The following is an 18,150-nucleotide window of genomic DNA, read 5'->3' on the forward strand; positions in this document are numbered from 1 at the left end:
TCTATGATCTACTTACCTGAGATGCCAAGAACAGGAAACCTATAGTGAGAAAGTTAAATTAGTGGTTTCCTGGGCCTAGGTGGGATGAGGAAGTGGGGGTTGGACACTGAATGACTGTTAATGAATGCAGAGTTTCTGTGGGGGAGTAACAGATAATGTTCTAAAATTAGACTGTAGTGATGGTTGTATAACTCTGCGAATATACCAAAACCCATTGAACTGTACACATTAAATGGGTGAAATATTAGCTATATATATTACTATTATATAAATATATATTATATATAAAAATATATATATAAGCTGTATAAATAGTATCTCAGTAAAAATGCTTTAAAAAAAAAACATGTAGGAGAGAGCTAGTTTCTTTAATATATAAAGTACAGTTGCAAATCAACAAGAAAAATATCAAACCCCAGCAGGAAAAAAGAATCACAAAGGAAACACAAATGATTCTTAAATGTAAAAATTCTCTCTTGTTTACAATACATATCATACAAGTCAGAGCTACTCTGAGAAGTCTACCTCCTAGATTAGCAATGATGAAAACTATTGATGAGGAGTTGGAATGTTAAGTTGATACAACTGCAGCTGGGGGTGGGGGAAGGAGGCTAATGGTAACTGTCATCCTTAAAAATGAAAACTGCACACACCCATGTAGCCAGCAATTTCACTTTTAGGAACGTATTGGGCAAACATACTCTCATATGTGCAAAATTATATACACACACATGGAAGTCTTAGTTGCTCAGTTGTGTCCAACTCTTTGTGACCCCATGGTGTGTCCATGGAATTGAATTCTCCAGGCAGGAATACTGGAGTGGGTTGCCATTCCTTTTTCCAGGGGGTTTTCCCAACCCAGGGATTGAACCTGGGTCTCCTGCATTGCAGGCAGATTCTTTACCATCTGCACACACACATTCATATATGCAAAGTTATTCATTGCAGCGCTGCATGTAATAGAAGAGTAGAAACAATCTAGACAGCTGTAGTAGTGATGAGAAAGCACCATAAAACTTGCACAGAGTTGCATACTATGCTACTCTTAACAGCACAGAACAGTAGCTCGGTTTGTACTGATTGACCGGGGGGAAATACTTTATATATATATGTCTAGGATTATTATTAAGTGAGAAAGGGAAGACGCAGAACCAAGTTTATAATCTGTCTCCGTATGAGTGAGGGAAAAGAAAGGATGTGCATACATATGTATGTGCTGTTCAGTTCAGTTCAGTTCAGTCGCTCAGTCATGTCCGACTCTTTGCGACCCCATGAATCTCAGCACGCCAGGCCTCCCTGTCCATCACTAACTCCCGGAGTTCACCCAAACTCATGTGCATCGAGTCGGTGATGCCATCCAGCCATCTCATCCTCTGTCATCCCCTTCTCCTCCTGCCCCCAATCCCTCCCAGCATCAGTCTTTTCCAATGAGTCAACTCTTCACATGATGTGGCCAAAGTATTGGAGTTTCAGCCTCAGCATCAGTCCTTCCAATGAACACCCAGGACTGGTCTTCTTTAGGAATATATATGCTGTATGCATTTGAAAATGGAGAGCCCATCTTTGGGGTGGTCTAAAAGAAATTAACACAGCTGCCAAGCAAGGGAGCAGGGCTGAGGAGAGACACACTCTCACTGCTTTTGAGGTGCTGTTCTGCCTATGTTGCCCCTTCAGTGACCATTTAAACCACACCACTGTGGGCCATGTGTCGGTAGGTATGTGACTGCCAGCTCCCCCTTAATGACTGCGGTGTTTAAGGAGTAATTCCTCGCCACCAGGAAGTACTTGCTTTCTTCACTCTATAAACCCACCACCAGCTCCATTCTTCATTCCCATGTGAGTCTCCCAGCCTTGGGATTCCCACGTGCGCTCTGGGGTGACTGGTGTCCTCCAGACCTGGGACAAAAGGTGTCCCCATGTCTGCACCTGGGGACGCAGGGCATGAAGGCTGAAGGGAGAGACCGTGGGGACCCGGTGGGGCATTATTTTGGCCGGGTGGACCCCAATCCCTTGTGTTTGCTTCCTGTCCTCTAGGCACGCCCCAAAGGCGAGGGTCTGACCCCGTACCAGGGCAAAAAGCGCTGCTTCGGCGAGTACAAGTGTCCCAAGTGCAAGAGAAAATGGATGAGCGGCAACTCCTGGGCCAACATGGGGCAGGAGTGCATCAAGTGCCACATCAACGTGTACCCGCACAAGCAGGTGAGGGGCGGGGGCAGGAAGCAGGCGGGACGGAGTGGGAGGAGGAACAGGGGGGCAGGCGGGAGCAGGGGAGCCTTCCGAGGGGGAGGAGGCACAGGGGAGCCGGCGGGGTGTATTCCAGGGCCTTTATGTAGAACAGATAGAAGAGGGTTACCTTTTCCCTTACTGAGCTTCAGTTTGCTCCTTCATACGATGGCGATGAGACCACATCTATCCAAGCGAGCCCTTTCCTTTCCTTGTCTCATCGGAAATGGGAGCTGGGGGTGGTTGGAGAGAGAGAGGGCCTGTTTCCCCAGGCAGGGAAGGACTGATAAAGAGGCCACTGTACCAAGACCCTGCGACCACAGACCCAGGTGAATTTTGAAAGTAATGAACTGGGGTGCAACTGTGACACTTGGGCAGTCTGGGCTGGGGGCAGTTTGGGGTAGGACATAGGTGCTCTAGATAGAGGCAAGAGACCTCTGTTACATGTTACATTTGAGATATAACATTTGAATGTGGACAAAGTAGAGAAGGGATTCCCCAGACCATGTGCTGTGGAGTCCCAGCGTTCAGAAGTCAGATGAAGGAGGAGCATCCGGTGAGGAAGGCCACAAAGCAGGGAGTCCCCGAGGCGGGAGGGAGCATCGTTCCCGGCCTCAGGCGATGGCTGCTGCTGAGCTGTCAGCTGTCATGACCACGGAGAAGGACCCTTGAGGTTTGGTAACAAGGAGATGGTCCTGAAGCTTTTGGTGTGGAATCACTTTTATCTGGAGGATTTTTTGAGCTGCAACCCAGGTATGAGAACCACTGAAGCCAACACCCTGCAGGTCAGGCTTAAGCGGAGTGAAGATATTGATTCACAAGGGGATCTGTTGGCCAGGATGGTGGCCCTGGTGGCATAGGTTCCCTGGGCCAGGCTGCAGAGGAAATACCTTCACTGTCCACTTTTTCAAAGGGCATTGATTGTGGAGAGAAGCAGAGAAATGGGACCATAGCTGGAGTAGAGACAGGCCATTGAGATGGATGTTATATGGTGAGAGAGCCTGGAGCATGTTACGGGTAAATGAGGGTGGCCCAGAAGAAAGTAAAAGGCTGGTGATACCGGGACAAGAGGCATGCCATATGGTCGGCCCAGGAGGGAGGGAGGGGGGATGCCTGGGGACGGACATGGAGCAGAGAAGGGGCTTCACTTCCAAGGCTTCTGTCTTCTCAGTGAAGTGGGACGCGACGTTTTCAGTCAAAAGCCAGGGTGAGAAGGGGTATGGTGGGCTGGCTGAAGGATGAGGGCGGAATCGGGTCTACCAGGGAAACATAACCAGACTGGCCAGCAGCATCCAAGCCCAGGGGAGCTTTGAGACTGTAACTGTCACCAAAGCCATCAGCTCAGTCCTGCACTGTGCCCAGCAGTGTTCGCTGCACGCAGGCGCAAGCCAGACACGGCACGGGCTCAGGGCCGAGGTGTGCCAGGAGAGTGTTTCAGAGGGAAGAGGGCCGAGTTTGGGGCATATTTGGAAAAGTGTGCTGTTGGAAATGCCTGGTCCGGGGGCATCAGCTAGTTGGTCAGGAAAAGAAGCCAGAGGAGCCCTGATGGAGAGGTGGCCCAGGTCTGGGTTCAGGGGAGGAGCTGAGAGCTGCCACGAGAGCGGGTTTCTGAAGACCAGGTCCAGGGTGTGGCCAAGGGATGGTGGGAGAGAAGGTTAGGGTTGGTGAGGGAGTCGGATACTGAGGAGCTGGGGGTAGGGCGAGTCTTCCCTGAGGATGGCAGGAGCGGAGGGTGGAGGAGGGCACAGGGAAAGGGAAGCCAGAGGGTGGGGGAGGCTCCCCTGAGGCAGTAGTGTCAGGCTGAGCCCTGAGGGGGCCATGGAGGGTCAGCAGACCACGGGGACTAGACTGGCGTGGGAGTGGGAAGAGCATGTGCCAAGTGCAGAGGACAGGAAAGCCTGGAGGAGCCGAGGAGGGAAGCAGAGTTTGGAGGGAGTTTGGAGGGAGGGGCTGGCTCAGAGACTGTGACCCAGAATTTGGTCTTTGTCCTACTAGGAGGTCTGGGAGTTGTCCAGGAACACTCTCGTGGCTGAACTATTCTGTGATTTTATGACTGTGTGCAGGCCTCCGTTGTTGCTGCGTGCAGGCTCTGTCCCCAGGGTTCCATGGTTCCCAGCACCCACCCTGTGGCTCCCAGGCAAATAGATAGGGAGCTGGCCACACAGCCCAGCGGATGAGGGTCTCCTTAGTGCAGGGGCCTGGTCCAGGCCTAATGACACCGAGGGAGACACTGAGGCCCTGGGGCGCCAACACAGGCTTGGTGACCCAGTAGCGGGGGCACAGGACACGTGGCATGCACATGTTTTGGAGCACATCAAGGACGGGGCTGAAGGCAAGCAGGGTAAACAGTCCTCAGCATCCAGGCTCCTGAGGTCTTCCTGGCAATTCCTAAGCAGGTCTGGGACCCCAGTCCAAAACCACCTCCTGTAATGTCCAATCATCAGCACACGCACCCAGGGCCCTGGGGCAGGGCCAGTGCTGTCAGAGGGATTCCTTCTTTCCCTCGCTGGACACACTCCATTGAGGACTGCTTGGCTGGTCTGTGTAGGTTCTAAAGGAAGACGAAGGTCAGGGTGCTGCCAGGCCTTCCAGGAGCTTCCTCTCCAACCCAAGGGATGGGATTCCATCAGACAGAGTTACCTACTGGCGTTCAGAGAATTCCTAGCCTGAGTCACAGGTGTGGCCGCGCTCTGGGTGCCATCTGCTAAGCCCCTGTACACCCTTCCTGTGTGCTCTGCCCACAGACCAGGTGTCCTGTTCATCCTGCTTCACTGGGAGTGAGCGTGCAATCTTGAGAAGTCATGTGGCCTTTCCAAGGCCCCCACATAGACATGGGGCCTTGGAATTGAATTTGCACCTGTCTTTGGAGCCCGGTCCTGAGGCCAGGTGGGCCTAGCACCGCCCTCCTTGAACTGGGTGGGCTGGAGCACACCCCTGGTCTCCCAGCACAGGAGGGAGGAGGCCAGGCTGCAGGTCAGCCTCAGCCGCTGGAGACTCGGGAAGATCCTGACAGCAGTGTGCAGTGGGCAGGCACTCCTCTGTGTGTTTTATCCCTTTATCCTCTCAGCCATCCCAGGAGGTCAGCTCTGTTGTATCCCCATTTTACAGGGGAGGAAACTGAGGCAAAGGGCATAAGTGACTCACCCAAGCTCAGTAGAGAAGCTGAAACTCATGCAGGATGGGGCTAGCCGAGAACACCTGCAGGGGACCCGTGGAGGGGAGGGGCGGGCGAGCACAAGTGCAGGTCAGGCCAGCTGGCAGGGGCAGGAGCTGGGGATAGGCCAGTTCCTGCCAGAACTCAGATGTATGGTGCTGGAGTCTGTGCTGGCGGTCTGGAACGCTCAGTCCCAATGACTCTCACAGCCCGTGACCTAAGCAGAGGGGTCCCGTCCATGCACCCAAGTCCACCAGGGCCCCACTCCCTGCAGTGGCTCCAGCCTCCTTGACCCCGCCCCTGCATTGCCTTAGCACCCCTTCCAAGAGGCCAGGGCTGTACCTGCCGTCCCCAGACTGGCAGCAGCCTCATCTGTTTCACCGTCTCCAACCTGAAATCTCAGTGCAAGCACCGCCTCCCTGATTACCACCTCGGGACCACAGGATGTGTGGCTCTGCTCTTCCCTCTCCCAGTCATTCTGTGCTTGTTTGTTGAGCACCTACTGTGTGCAACAGGGAGCCTGAGACCCAGAGAGAAGAAGGGACTTGAGTGAGGTCACTCAGCCAGTCAAGGGGGCCTGGGACCCCACTCTGCCCTTGCTTTACTCCCCAGTCTCCTGTCACAGGGCTCTTCTTCCTCAGGGAAGTGGCAAGCTGGGGGCAGGACAGAGGGGGTGATGGCCCTGCCAGGCCCCCCAGCAGTCAGGAGCCTTTGAAGAACTGAGAGGAGGGGCTTGGAGCATCTGTCCCCCCAGGCTCCCCCCGGCCCCTGCGGTGGAAAGGGGCTGCTTTATTTCTCCTGCTCCCTGAGCTCTGACCTGTCGGTGTCCATCTCTTGAGAACTCTCCACTTCCCCTCTCCCTGCTCCCCACTACATCTGTTTCCCGTCAGACTCCAGCTGTGGCTTCCCCCTGCCGGCCCTGCCCTCCAGGAGAAGAAAACAAGAATGGGCTTTGCCTCCCTGCGGGGGGTGGGGGTGGCCCTGGGGTGATCAGTCCCAGCTGCTGACTGTTTTCCCTCTGCAGAGGGGAGTTGCCTTGACAGCTTCCCCACCTCCTCCACCCAGCGCCTGGGCAAGGCTGAGCCAGGACCCATGGGGGGAAGGGGCACTGACAGGTCACAGCCGAGGAGCGGGAATGGCCAGGATGTTGCAAGTGCGTTTCCCCAGGGGTTCAGCTGGTTCCCCTGTTCTCAGCCTGCCCCCTTCTACATAACAATAGCAATGATGCATGATATTAATACTAACAGACAGTTTGCTCTTTATGTACTAGGCACTGTTCTAGTAACCTTGCATATATTAACTTATCTACTCTTCCCAACAACCCTACCAAGTAGGTACCCTTATTGAAAGTGAAAGTGAAAGTGAAGTCACTCAGTCGTGTCCAACTCTTTGGGACCCCATGGACTGTAGCCTACCAGGCTCCTCTGTCCATGGGATTTTCCAGGCAGTAGTACTGGAGTGGATTGCCATTTCCTTCTCCAGGGGATCTTCCCAACCCAGGGATTGAACCCAGGTCTCCCGCATTGTAGACAGACGCTTTACCGTCTGAGCCACCGGGGAAGTCAGGTACCTTTATTAGCCTATTGTATAGATGAGAAAGGGGACTTCCTGGGCTCAGTGGTAAAGAACCCACCTGCCAATGTAGGAGATGTGGGTTCAGTCCCTGGGTCAGGAAGATCTCCTGGAGAAGGAAATGGAGACCCACTCCAGTATTCTTGCCTGGGAAATCCCGTGGACAGAGGAACCTGGTGGACTACAGCCCATGGGTCGCAAAAGAATCAGACACGACGTAGAGATTAAACAACAACAGAAATGGAAAAAATTGAGGCCCAGAGAGGTTAAGTGACTTTTGAGAGGTCACACAGCTCATAGATAGTGTGAGCCCAAGCCTGACATGAAGACAGACTTTTTCTCCTCTCCCCTGGGCAGGAAAGTTGGTCATCTGAAAGTTTCTTGGGTGAGGGCAAGGCTCCTGCCCTGTTTCTATGTCTTCCCGATGTGGCTGTAGGCCTAGAAGCCGGAAATGACTTTTTATGACTCTACATCAGGACCCTGCCCACCCATAGGCCGTCACCTCCCAGAGCCCTCGGACGTGTCCGCTCCCCACCTGCTCTGAGTGTCAGCTGCAGGCCAGGCACTGCATAATTACGCAGACGAGCTGGTGTGCTCCTTTTGAGCAGTCTGCAGCCTGCCCAGGGGCAGCGCTCACACTCAGCTTCCCTCCAGGACCATCCTGGGTCCTGGTCACGGGCACCAAGGCTCCCTGGGCCCACACCAGCCTGCAGTTCCTGCCCCTCTCCTTGGCATGTGGCTGCCATCTGGCCCTGACCAGCTTCCTTTGAGTCCCCTCCGAGTCCTGTACAGGGGACCTCGCTACAGGTAGGGGTTCTGGGCTGGGGCTACAGCTGCCAGCCAAGAAAACGTCTGCTTAATAGCCTCCATATGTTTTCCAGAGAAACAAGCTAGCTTTTGAGAATACCAGAGGGAGCAGGGAAGCCCCCCGTGTAACAGAAATGTGCTTTTACATGCTGAACACCCCTCAGTTTACAAACATCTAGACACCTAACTCCTCCCTGTAAACAAGCTGCAAAAATGGCCCACTTAACAGATGTGGAAACTGAGGTTCTGTGAGGTCACACTGTGAGTAAGCAGCATCAGAGGTCTGACAAGTCACCTCCTCTCTCTGGACCTCAGTCTTCCATAAATAGGCAGGCACTGTGCCAGGCCCAGGGGTGCAGAATGAATCAGAACACTGCCTACTGACCTCATAGAGCTAAAGACTTGCTTACCCCAAGCCTGAAATGCCATGACCCCATCCAGGTTAAACTCTATGTTTAAATTTACTTTAAACTGGAGGGCAGTTGCTTTGCAATGTTGTGTTGGTTTCTCCTATGCAACAGCATGAACCAGCTATGTATGTCCACAGACCCACTCCCTCTTGAGCGTCCCTCCCACGGCCTGCTGCCCGCTCCTCTAGCTGATCACAGAGCACCAAGCTGAGCTCCCTGTGCTGAGCAGAAGCTTCCCACTAGCTGACTGTTGTGCACAATGCAGTGTATATATGTTAGCATTACTCTCAGTTCACCCTACCCTGCTGCGTTCACAAGTCCATTCTCTGTATCTGCATCTCTATTCCTGCCCTGCAAATAGGTGCATTTTTCTAGATTCCATCTATATGTGTTATGTGATACTTGTTTTTCTCTTTCTGACTTACTTCACTCTGTATAACAGGCTCTGGGTTCATTCACCTCACTTCAGCTGACTCAGACTCATTCCTTTTCATGGCTGAACTCTTGAGTCTTTTTTTTTTTTTTGCTGCACCACATGGCTTGCAGGATCTTAATTCCCCAACCAGACATTGACCCTGGCCCCCCATAGGGAAAGCGCCAAATCCTAACCCTTGGACCACCAGAGAATGCCCTAAACTCCCCTTGAGTCTTGAGGCACAGAAGCAGGTGTGGGGATGACAAGTGGCCTGGGAAGAAGCAGTGTGTGCCGGGAAGCAGGGGATGGAGCTTGGGTCTCCCTTGAGCTGGGCCTCCATTTCTCCAGCTGGATCACGTCTGTGCACCATTTGTGAGCTTCAGGTGGTGGCGGCTCAGAGAGTGCTGGCGGTGGGTGGGGTGTTGGGAGGTGGTGGGCGAAGTGGGTCTAGACCTAGGGCTCTGGGCACGAGATGCCCTCCCACAGCCCTGCTCCCAGCTCAAGGCCTCGGCCTGTGCCCTTCAGTTCGCAGGACACGTGTGTTACCTGCGGCAGGCGAGAGGCAGGAAGGGTCCTGGGCGCTTTGGGAAGCAAACTCTGATTACAGGTTGATGTGCTCTCTCTTTGCGCCCTTCCTGTGTCTCTGTCACCTTCCTCTTGTCTGCCTGTCCTCTCTCCACATCTGTCTCACTCCCCCTACTTGGGTGTTTCTTTCTGTCCACCCTCCTCCTCCCCACCCTTGGGCTCGCTTCCTCCTTCCTCTCTGCAGAGACCCCTGGAGAAACCTGATGGCCTGGATGTGTCCGACCAGAGCAAGGAGCACCCCCAGCATCTGTGCGAGAAGTGCAAGGTGCTGGGCTACTACTGCCGGCGTGTGCAATGACCTGGCCGCCGGCCTTGCCGCGCCACCCTCCCGCCCGCCAGAGAAGACGCCACCCCCCGCGTGTCCCCTGTGTGTGTGCGGGGGTGTCCTCGCAGGCTGACAGGTCTAGCAGGGTGGGCTCTTAGGTTCTTGGCTCATGTATGTTGACAGTGTTACTGATGTTGCTATGTGCCCCCGGAAGGCTGAGTCTCTGAGACTCCCTGCAGTGGATGTGGGTCTGTGTGAAGGGGTCGGGGTGAGCCGAGGTCAGCACACAGGACCCCACAGAGCCCTTAGTGTCCCCCGCAGGCTCTTCTCTGAGACTCCCTTTGGGGTGAGCAGCCTCGTATTGGCCACAAGTGCACTAAATTTACTGTGAATCCTAGAGCCTGCAGGGGACTGTCTCCCCGAGACCAGCCAGGCCGCCTTCTCCCGCCCAGAACCTTCCAGTTGGCCCTGTGTGAAAAGCCACTCTTGCAAAGCCCCAGTTTTCCAAGTCAGCACTCATGGTGAGCTGACACCTGTCCTAGCAGCTGCTGGGGAGTGGGCACTTCTGCCCCCAGCCACTTTGAGCCCCAAATCTGACCGCCTCTAACGTCACTGGCTTGGCACCTGGGTGCTGCACCCCACCCCCCACAAACCCAGGGGTCAGGGACGGGAGGCACTGAATGTTGGAGAGTGTTCCAAGGTGTGACCTGGTGCATGTCCAGCTGCGCCTCCACCCCCCCACCCCCCGACCCCCGCCACATACTTCCCCTCTTGCTTAGATTTTGTCGGTCCCATTCCCTTCCCTCCCTCTTCCCCTCCCACCCATGCTGGGGGGCCACCCTCGGATGGAGGCTGTAGAACCCAGCAGTGGAGCCACTCTGGCAGGAAGTACACAGGCCTGGAAGATCCAAGCCCCAGGTTCTAATGCTAGCCCCGCCAGTGACGCCCTATGGAGTCTTGGGAAGGATTCTCATCTCTCCGTTTCCCCACTCGTCCCATGAGAGAATGACAGCAGAGAGGTGTTCTGATGTCCTGGGGTTCATCCTGGCTACACACCGTCTCCTGGAGCAGAGAGCTTTATTTGGAGAGGGTTTCCAGGTCCTGTACACCCACTATCCTGTATGCCGCGGGAGTCAGTCAGTCACTTAATAAGTGAAACCCCAGCTCTTCCTGTTGTCCCCTACCCTGCAAACATGAAGAAGTGTCCCCCCCTTACATAGGCAACCCCAGTACAAGCTACAGAACCTCTCATTTGCAAAGCCGGGTTGATGATTCCTACCTCCCCAGGGGACAGGGAGGCTTCTTGGCGCTCACACTGGCCAGGGCCACGCTGTCCCAGCAAGCGGGAGGGATCACCTTCCTCTTCGTTCTCTCCCCAGTGAGAAGCCCTATTTTTATTGTTATGTCACCCCTTCCTTTCTCCCGGGGCGAGGGGAGGGGAGCTGGCTTGTCAGAGCTGAGTCACTTGATTTTTGCCCCAACATTATGCCTCTGTGGGGGGAAAAAAAAATCAGACCATGAAATGGGCCTGAAATTCAGTGTTTACCATGGCTCAAGGACACCCAACCTGTGTCCGGTCGCCTTTTGTTTTCAAATGAAAATGCTTTGTACAACTGAGGAGTTACAGCGAAGTGTTTATCAGGGGTCCAGGGAGTGAGACAAAGAGATGGAGTGAGTGTGTGTGCAGCCAGAGGGCTGCAGGGCAGGTTTGTGGGGGAGGCCATGCCCTCTGAGCACTTAAGAAGAGAGTATTTGCTCCAGCCTGAGCCCCATAGCCGCCTCCTTCCGGCCACAGGGACAGAGTGTGGGTCCCTGGCTGAGAAGACGCTCACCGCCCACCTCTGAGGAGGCCCTCCCGGCTGCTCCCTGCCTGCTCCACGGTGTCCGTGAGCCAGAGTCACCCTGGCCCAGGGCTCTCCTTCCCGGAGGGGAAGCTGTTACTGTCAGCCATACCAGTGCCCTGCTAACGAGAACATTTGTTGTGGTGGACATTGTGCTGGTCTCTGCTGTGTGGACCAGGCTCAACACTTCCAGGGACCTAGCCCCATGGGGGAACCTTGGTCTCAGAGTGCCTGGGCTGCAGTTGTGGGGGAAGCCCACACCCTAGAAAGAACCCAGGCTCCAGACCCCAGGAGGCCAGGGCGTTCCACAGGTCAAGAGGGGAAGGGATATCACCCCAAACTGACCTTTCCAGTGGGCTTGTCCAGCTGGCAGCCACTGCACCCCACCGTCTGTACAGAGCCGGCCAGCGGGGGCTGGGCCTCCCCCGAGGCTGCCCTTCTGCACCACCCCCTCCGGTACTGTTTGGCTGAATTGGGGAGCTCTCTGGGCTCAGCGAGAACCACTGCTGTCCAGGCTGGTGCTGTGAGAATTAAGTGCTCAGAGGGCCTGGGTGCCGTGGAGACAAGAAAGTGTGTGGTTGTAGTACATTCAAAAGGGACAATCGCTTGCAGTTAGTAGGTCTAGAGATCCAGTTGGGAGAGAACGGTGTTTACCCCATATGAAGTATTCAATAGTTCTACTTGTGAATTTGTATTTATTTTGAGTTATACTTGACACAGAATTCCTTTTGTGTTGTTTTTTTTTTTTAAGAAAAAAATACTATGTGTGTATTTTGAAACGAAAATTCATGGATGTTAAAATTTCTGCATGGTTTCCAATTTTTCTCACAACACTGAATTTGTTACCTTCTCCCGAAAACTTCACAGTGATTTTTGTCTGTATATATTTGAGGGCTTTTTTTAAGAAAAAAAAAAGAAAAAGAAAAATACGATTGCTTGATTTTTGAGGTTAAACAAAAAGAGAGGCATTTTCAAAACTTCAGAGCTTTCAGGAGGGCAATAGAATATCAAAGGAAGATTTCTGGAAGTATTTTTTGCAAACCTTCTGGTCAAGCTGCAAGAAAATATTTATGGTGAGAACTTTTCTCTGTTTCCTGTTTTGTTTTTGCTTTTTTTTTTTTGGTTTGGTTTTTTTTTTTTTTTTTTTTTACTATGCTTTGGTCTGTAAAAAGTCTGCAACTGAATTACATTAAGAAGGAAATATTGTCTACATAGAATATTATATGAAGTTGGTACATAATTCTGATGAGGAAAAAAAAATCTTTGCAATTCTTTAAGCCATATTATTGTTATTCTCTGTTGTTTTCCTTGGATGAAAATATCAGTATTAGGTAGCCAGCATATTATTCAAGTGCTTAGACTTATTCATGTGTTCCGGTCCTGTATTTATACATATGTGTATTTGGGAAAGTATTACTTTTTGTAAGGGAAGCTATTATTAGATACTTAGTGAAAAAGGGAATGGTGAACCCTTTGAGCCTCTTCAGCTGAGGATAGCACAGCATTAGAACCCATTCTCTTGCACCTTCTTATTATTATCTTGTTATCATGGTTATTAATCTTGTGGGGGTGGAAGTGAGCCAGGTTAGGAGGAGGCGACGTGTACATAGCCCCTCCATAAGTCGGCCAGCTCCAAAGATGGCCTCCTTGGCCTGGTCCAGGGCTCCCAGTCAGCAGGGCCCAGGGAGGGAAGAGGAAGCAGGAGGGGGATTTCTCCAACCTCCCTCTTTGGAGCTTTGCCATCTGAGCCATGCCTCAGGGCCCTGTGCTCTTTGAACTTGGATTTGTCACCCAGAGCCCTGAGACCTGCCCTCCAGCATCTAACGGACTTGAATCTACTTGGAATAAATATTAAATCCAGCATCACTACATCATAGCCCAGAGTGACAACTAACCCTGACGTTTGGGAGGCGTCCGGTCTTACGGGAGCTCACCGCTCTCTGTTGTCAACTTCACCATTCAACCTCCTCCACTCCTGTGTGGTGACCCTGTCGGTGTCTGTATCTGTTAATATGTGTGTGTCCAGCTAAAAAGACAAACAGAACCCGTGGGCCAGCTCGGAGGGTGCGTGGAGAAGCCTCCCAACCTCTCCTGAGGGCCGCCCTTGGGATGGCATTCCGTCGTGTGCCTTATTCTTGGAGAATCTGTATACGGCCTGCCTATAGAGATATAGCCTTTTCATGCTCTATTAAAAGAACTTTTAAAACCAAGAGAGGCTCCTGGGTTTCCTTGTCTACACAAAGCATCAGTGGGGAGCTGGACATTTTCACAGACGCAGGAGGCCACGAGGGGTGGGGGGCCTTGGGGCCGCCCCTCTGGTCTCTGAGTGTCTGGGATGTCTTGTCTCACCTTGTCTCTACCCCGAGCATTCGCCTCCTCCCAGCCCCTCTGTCCCCAAGCAGACATTCTCCGGGGCGAGGGCCCTTCCCAGGCAGGGCCCCAGACTGGGCGAGATTGTCGGCACATTAGGTCACGGCTCGCTCTGCAATGGGGCTCCCGGTGACCATATATAGGAGTGAATCTTCCTCAGAGACGGCAGCCCCAGGCCTCCGCTGCAGCTCCCATTTGGCCTTCTCTCCAAGCCCGGGATTTGGGCCTCAGATGCTGAGTATCCCACAGTGAGCAGACTCAAGTGTCCAGAACCTCCTGGAAAGTCCCTGGGAGAGGAAACAGAGGGCCCTTCTTCTGAGCAAGGACCTGGCTGGGCTTTCTTGACGTGGGGCTCTCACCGAGGGCCATGGCTCACAGAGCCTGGAGCCACAGCCAAGTGAGCCTTAAGGAACCACCTGCATACGGAGCCCCTCCACACAGAGTTAGCGCACTTGTGGTTCTCAACCCAACTGCTCACCAGAATCACCTACGGGAGGATTGGTCCCACCCCAGAGATGCTGAGACACTGACTTGGGTTCCCTGAGGTCCTTAGAGTCCCTGATCAGTCCCACATGCATGCTTGAGAAGCACCAGGCTTGGAAATGGGCCTTATGGCCCTGTGAGGCTGATGGGGATGGGAATGAGACTGTGCGCAAGGGGCTCTGCCTCCCCGCTGGCCACCCCATCCTCAGCTCCATGCACTTGCTGCCAAGAATACAGCACCTGGGGTGTGGTGGGAAGTGGGTGGTAGGGGAGACTAGAAGTCCAAGTTGTTACATGGAATTTTCAAATTTTTAAATTTTGGCAACTAGTTTATTAAATAGCCAAACGACATGTCTATGGGCCAGTCCATGCCTCCAGACTGCAGCCTCTGAGATGGAGCAGAGAAAACAAGATGTAAGTCCTTGGGATCAGGGAACACAGATGGGGAAGTGTGGGGAAGAGGCAGGAAGAGAGGTCCCTGACTCCCAAAGCGGGATCCCTTGCCTTCTTTGGGGTGCACAGTGAATCCTGAAATCTATCAAGCCCTTTCCCTTTATTGGCGCAGAGAAAGAATTCACTTCTGGGTGCCTGGCCTCAGGCTTTGTGAAATGATGGGCAGGGCAGGTGGGTGTCATTGCAGCCAAGCAGTGAGCAGAGAGGGGACCCAGTCCAGAAGAGTGGGCGAGGAAGAGAATAAACCCCCCAAAGAGGGCATCTCCCCCTGCAGCCCAGGGAGGGCTGCGCTCTCGGTACAGGTCTGAGGACTCGGAGTCCGTCCATCTCAGTGGCCCTGTGCCCTGTCGTGCTGGCTTCCAGATCAGTCCTGTCTCCCACAGCTGGGTGACCCTGAGCAGTTCCCCTGGCCTCTCTGAGCCGTGGCTTCCATGGGGATGTTGTGTGGATAAGTCAGCCCAGTGAACGCAAGGCCCTTTACACAGCTTGGCAGCTGGGCGGCGGGTAGGGGGCCAGCACTGTGGATCGCTTGCTCCCACTGTCTGTGGCTCAGGCCAGAGATCACACAGGGTGTCCACGGGGACACCAGGCCTCCAACCCAGGAACCTGGTTCTCTTGTTCACTCTCTGAGCGACCCCATCCTGGGCCTGAGGAGTCAGGGCTACCATTCGATTTTCTGCCCTTATGTGTCGTGTGCACGTGCCCATATATTTGTTTTGCTTTGTTTTCTGTGGAAAAAAAAACAAATCCAAGGCAAGCACAGCCTGCATTTCGACATCTCCTGGAGCTGTGGAAACCAGTAATTCCCCTGGACAGGAAGGATTTCCGGTTAGACTTAATATCCACGTCCAGAAGCAGCTGGCAGCCAAGAGTAGAGAGAGCGGAGTCCACAGTAGAAAGGGGCGTCAGTGGACCCAGATGGGAGGGCCCAGCTCTGACCCACCCCTGCCTCTCTCCCTGTGGCGTCCTCCACCACCCTCACACCCCTAGTTGAGGCCTTCAGAGAAAAGGGCTCACTTGAGGCCACTTGGGGGGCAGAGCAGGATTTGAACCTTGAGATCTCACCTCCTGGTGCAATGTTTCAGAGGCAGAGCCGGGGCTCTGCCTGGAGCAGCGTGCTGTGCTCACAGCTGCAGAGGTGGGCGAGGAGGGCTCCAGGGCAGAGGTGGTTTGGGGAGCGGGCAGCTCCAGCCCGTGAAGGCCTTGGTGTAAGACACCAGACACAGGGAAGGGAAACCAGCCAGTTCCCCAGCATTGAGTTGGTTGGGGAGAATATGAGCTCAACCACCCCCTCACCACCACCTCAGCACCAAAGGCCTTGGGGGCTCAGGGGACCCTCGTGGGGCCCAGATAAGGCTCCTAGCACCACCCTCTTCTTGAAACACACGCGTGGAGCCCCCGTGTCCTTATCTATGAGCTGGGGCACGCGGGACCGACCACAGGCTGCAGAGGGTGCTCTGTGCCGAGTATACCTCCTCTCACTGGCTCCCGCTGCCATGTGGCTTCTGCCCTGGGCTCTGGCCACAGGCACACATCTCTCCTGTCGCTCGGGGCTCATATGTGCTCCTAACAGTCAAGGCAGGAGCCAGGGCAGAGAACACTATGGCAGGTGGGGAAACTGAGGCCTAGGGATGGCCCCGATGCCCCATACTGGCAGACGGGTCCTTCCATCTCCACGCCGTGTGCTTTTTCTGATTCCAGCCAGAGACTCCAAGTGCCTTTCCACCAGCCTGCTCAGGCCTTCAGCAAATGACTAGGGGTGAGCCAGGGCTGGGCCCCGTGATGACCTGGGTGGGGAGTCAGGTCCTGCCTACTCCCAGACAGCTGGACCCCAGCTGCCCACAACCTAAGGTCGGGCATCCAAAGGCCACCTCAGCTGCTCCCTGGCCTGCCTCCCACATGGTGTTGGGAGGGGAGACAGGGCAAGAGAAGCTGACATGGAGGTGGTGATGACTGGGGAAGCGCTCCCGCAGCCGGAGGCAGGCTTTTGGGTGTTCTTGGAACTCTGGCTGGAGCCAGGAACAGCCTGTCCTTGGGCACAAAGGCCCCTCCTCACACCTCTCCACACTTCTGCAGAATGGTTAGAGGCTTGGGTTCGTGGTTCCCCATCTCTCTCACACACACACACATTTACATACCTCTTTGCACTTGCTTGCACTAACACATATCCACACACGGACACACGTGCACTCACACACTCTCAGACACATTTACACACACATACCACAAACATGCATGGCTGCAGCCCGTTGGGAGTACTGAGGGGGTAGGGAGCCCCGAGGGCAGCCCCTCTCCCTGACTCCTGTTAGCCAAGGGTCACTTTTAGAGAGAAAGAAACTCCCGCCCAGAGGGCCATGGACTTCATGTGACTCTGCCACCTTCCCCACAGGCTGTACCTCCCTGCCATGAGCCAGGGGTCTCTGGAACCATCCAGTGGGTGAGAGAAGTCAAGCCCCAAACAGGGGTCCAACACACTGACCACAGCCTGTCCTCGGATCGAGAACAGTGGGGCGAAGTCTCAGCTTGCCAGGCGTGATGAGGGCCCTGTGAAAAGTGGGTCGTGTGAAAAGTGGCCTGTGATGAGGGTTGTGCAAAAAGTGACCTCATCTGTTAGACACGCGTGTTGAAGGTGAAGCGAGGCGGTGCCCAGGCTTTGGCTTTGTTCTCAAACAATCTAGAATATAGACGGGGGTTGCTGAAGCGAGACTGACAAAATGGTGAGCCTGTCCTAGTGAGGGTCCGGGACCCTGGAGACCCACTGCCCTGCACTCTCTGTTTCATGTTCCACTCCTGGGCGGGAGATGAGCTCAGGGGAGCTGGACCAAGGAGGTGCGCGGGCATCGTGGGGGCAGGGCCTCCACACCTGTCCCTGGCCTCATTCAGCACCATCCCCCCCACAGCCTGTGTAGCCGCAGCGCTGGTGTGACCTGGCTCACCCCGGGGTTAAGTGTGGAATGAATGAGTGAGGTCTGCCCAACATCCAGTGCCAGCTGCTGGGCTGCGTGATCGGCACGTGCATCTCAGTCTCAGTCTTTGCGACAACTCTGTGAGCTGGGTGCTACAATGAGCCCCGTTCACAGAAGAAGAAGCCAAGGTCCAGAGAGGTTGACGACTTGTCCAAGATCATACGGCTGATGACAGCAGAACCTCTGCCTGTGCCCCTTCCCAGACCCCCTTCCCATCTCTCAGCACCAGGGGTATGTCAGGGCCAGGGTTTAGTCCCTGCCTCTGGCAGCTGTGCCACCACCCAAGACAGCCAGGCATGGGGCCGGCCTGCCTCAGCCCCCAGGTCTCTGGGCCCCTCACACCTGCCCGGCCGAGCCTGTCAGCCTTCCTGTGGTAGTCTGGAGCCAATAACCAGCTAGTGCAGCTGCTGCAGTGGTTACTGCAAACCTGGGCAGAAGCTAGAACTGAAGCCAAGCCACTCAACACAGAACACAAACCCCCAGGAGGTCTCCACTCCCTTCCAACCCTCTTGAAAACCTCCCTGGGGGCCTCTTTCCCAGTTGCAAGGGAGCCCTGCTGCTACCTCCACTACCTCCAGGAGAGCCAGGCCAGCACCTGTGCCTTCT

At 54.3% G+C, this 18,150-nt stretch overlaps 1 protein-coding gene across 1 annotated transcript in view; it reads left to right on the forward strand.

Moving 5' to 3' along the window:
• Nucleotides 1-13,482, forward strand: part of ZCCHC24 (zinc finger CCHC-type containing 24) — a 64,248-nt gene extending 50,766 nt beyond the window's left edge. Inside the window, exons 3-4 of the mRNA XM_086381781.1 lie at nucleotides 2,035-2,199; nucleotides 9,351-13,482. Coding sequence (XP_086237907.1) covers nucleotides 2,035-2,199; nucleotides 9,351-9,464 — 279 coding nt within the window. The 3' untranslated portion in view covers nucleotides 9,465-13,482. The remainder of the gene's footprint in view (nucleotides 1-2,034; nucleotides 2,200-9,350) is intronic.
• The last annotated feature ends 4,668 nt before the right edge of the window (nucleotides 13,483-18,150 follow it).

This window comes from Bos grunniens, chromosome 28, assembly GCF_055505025.1.
Source record: "Bos grunniens cultivar Pamir isolate PY7600 chromosome 28, Bosgru_T2T1.0, whole genome shotgun sequence".
NCBI lineage: Eukaryota > Metazoa > Chordata > Mammalia > Artiodactyla > Bovidae > Bos > Bos grunniens.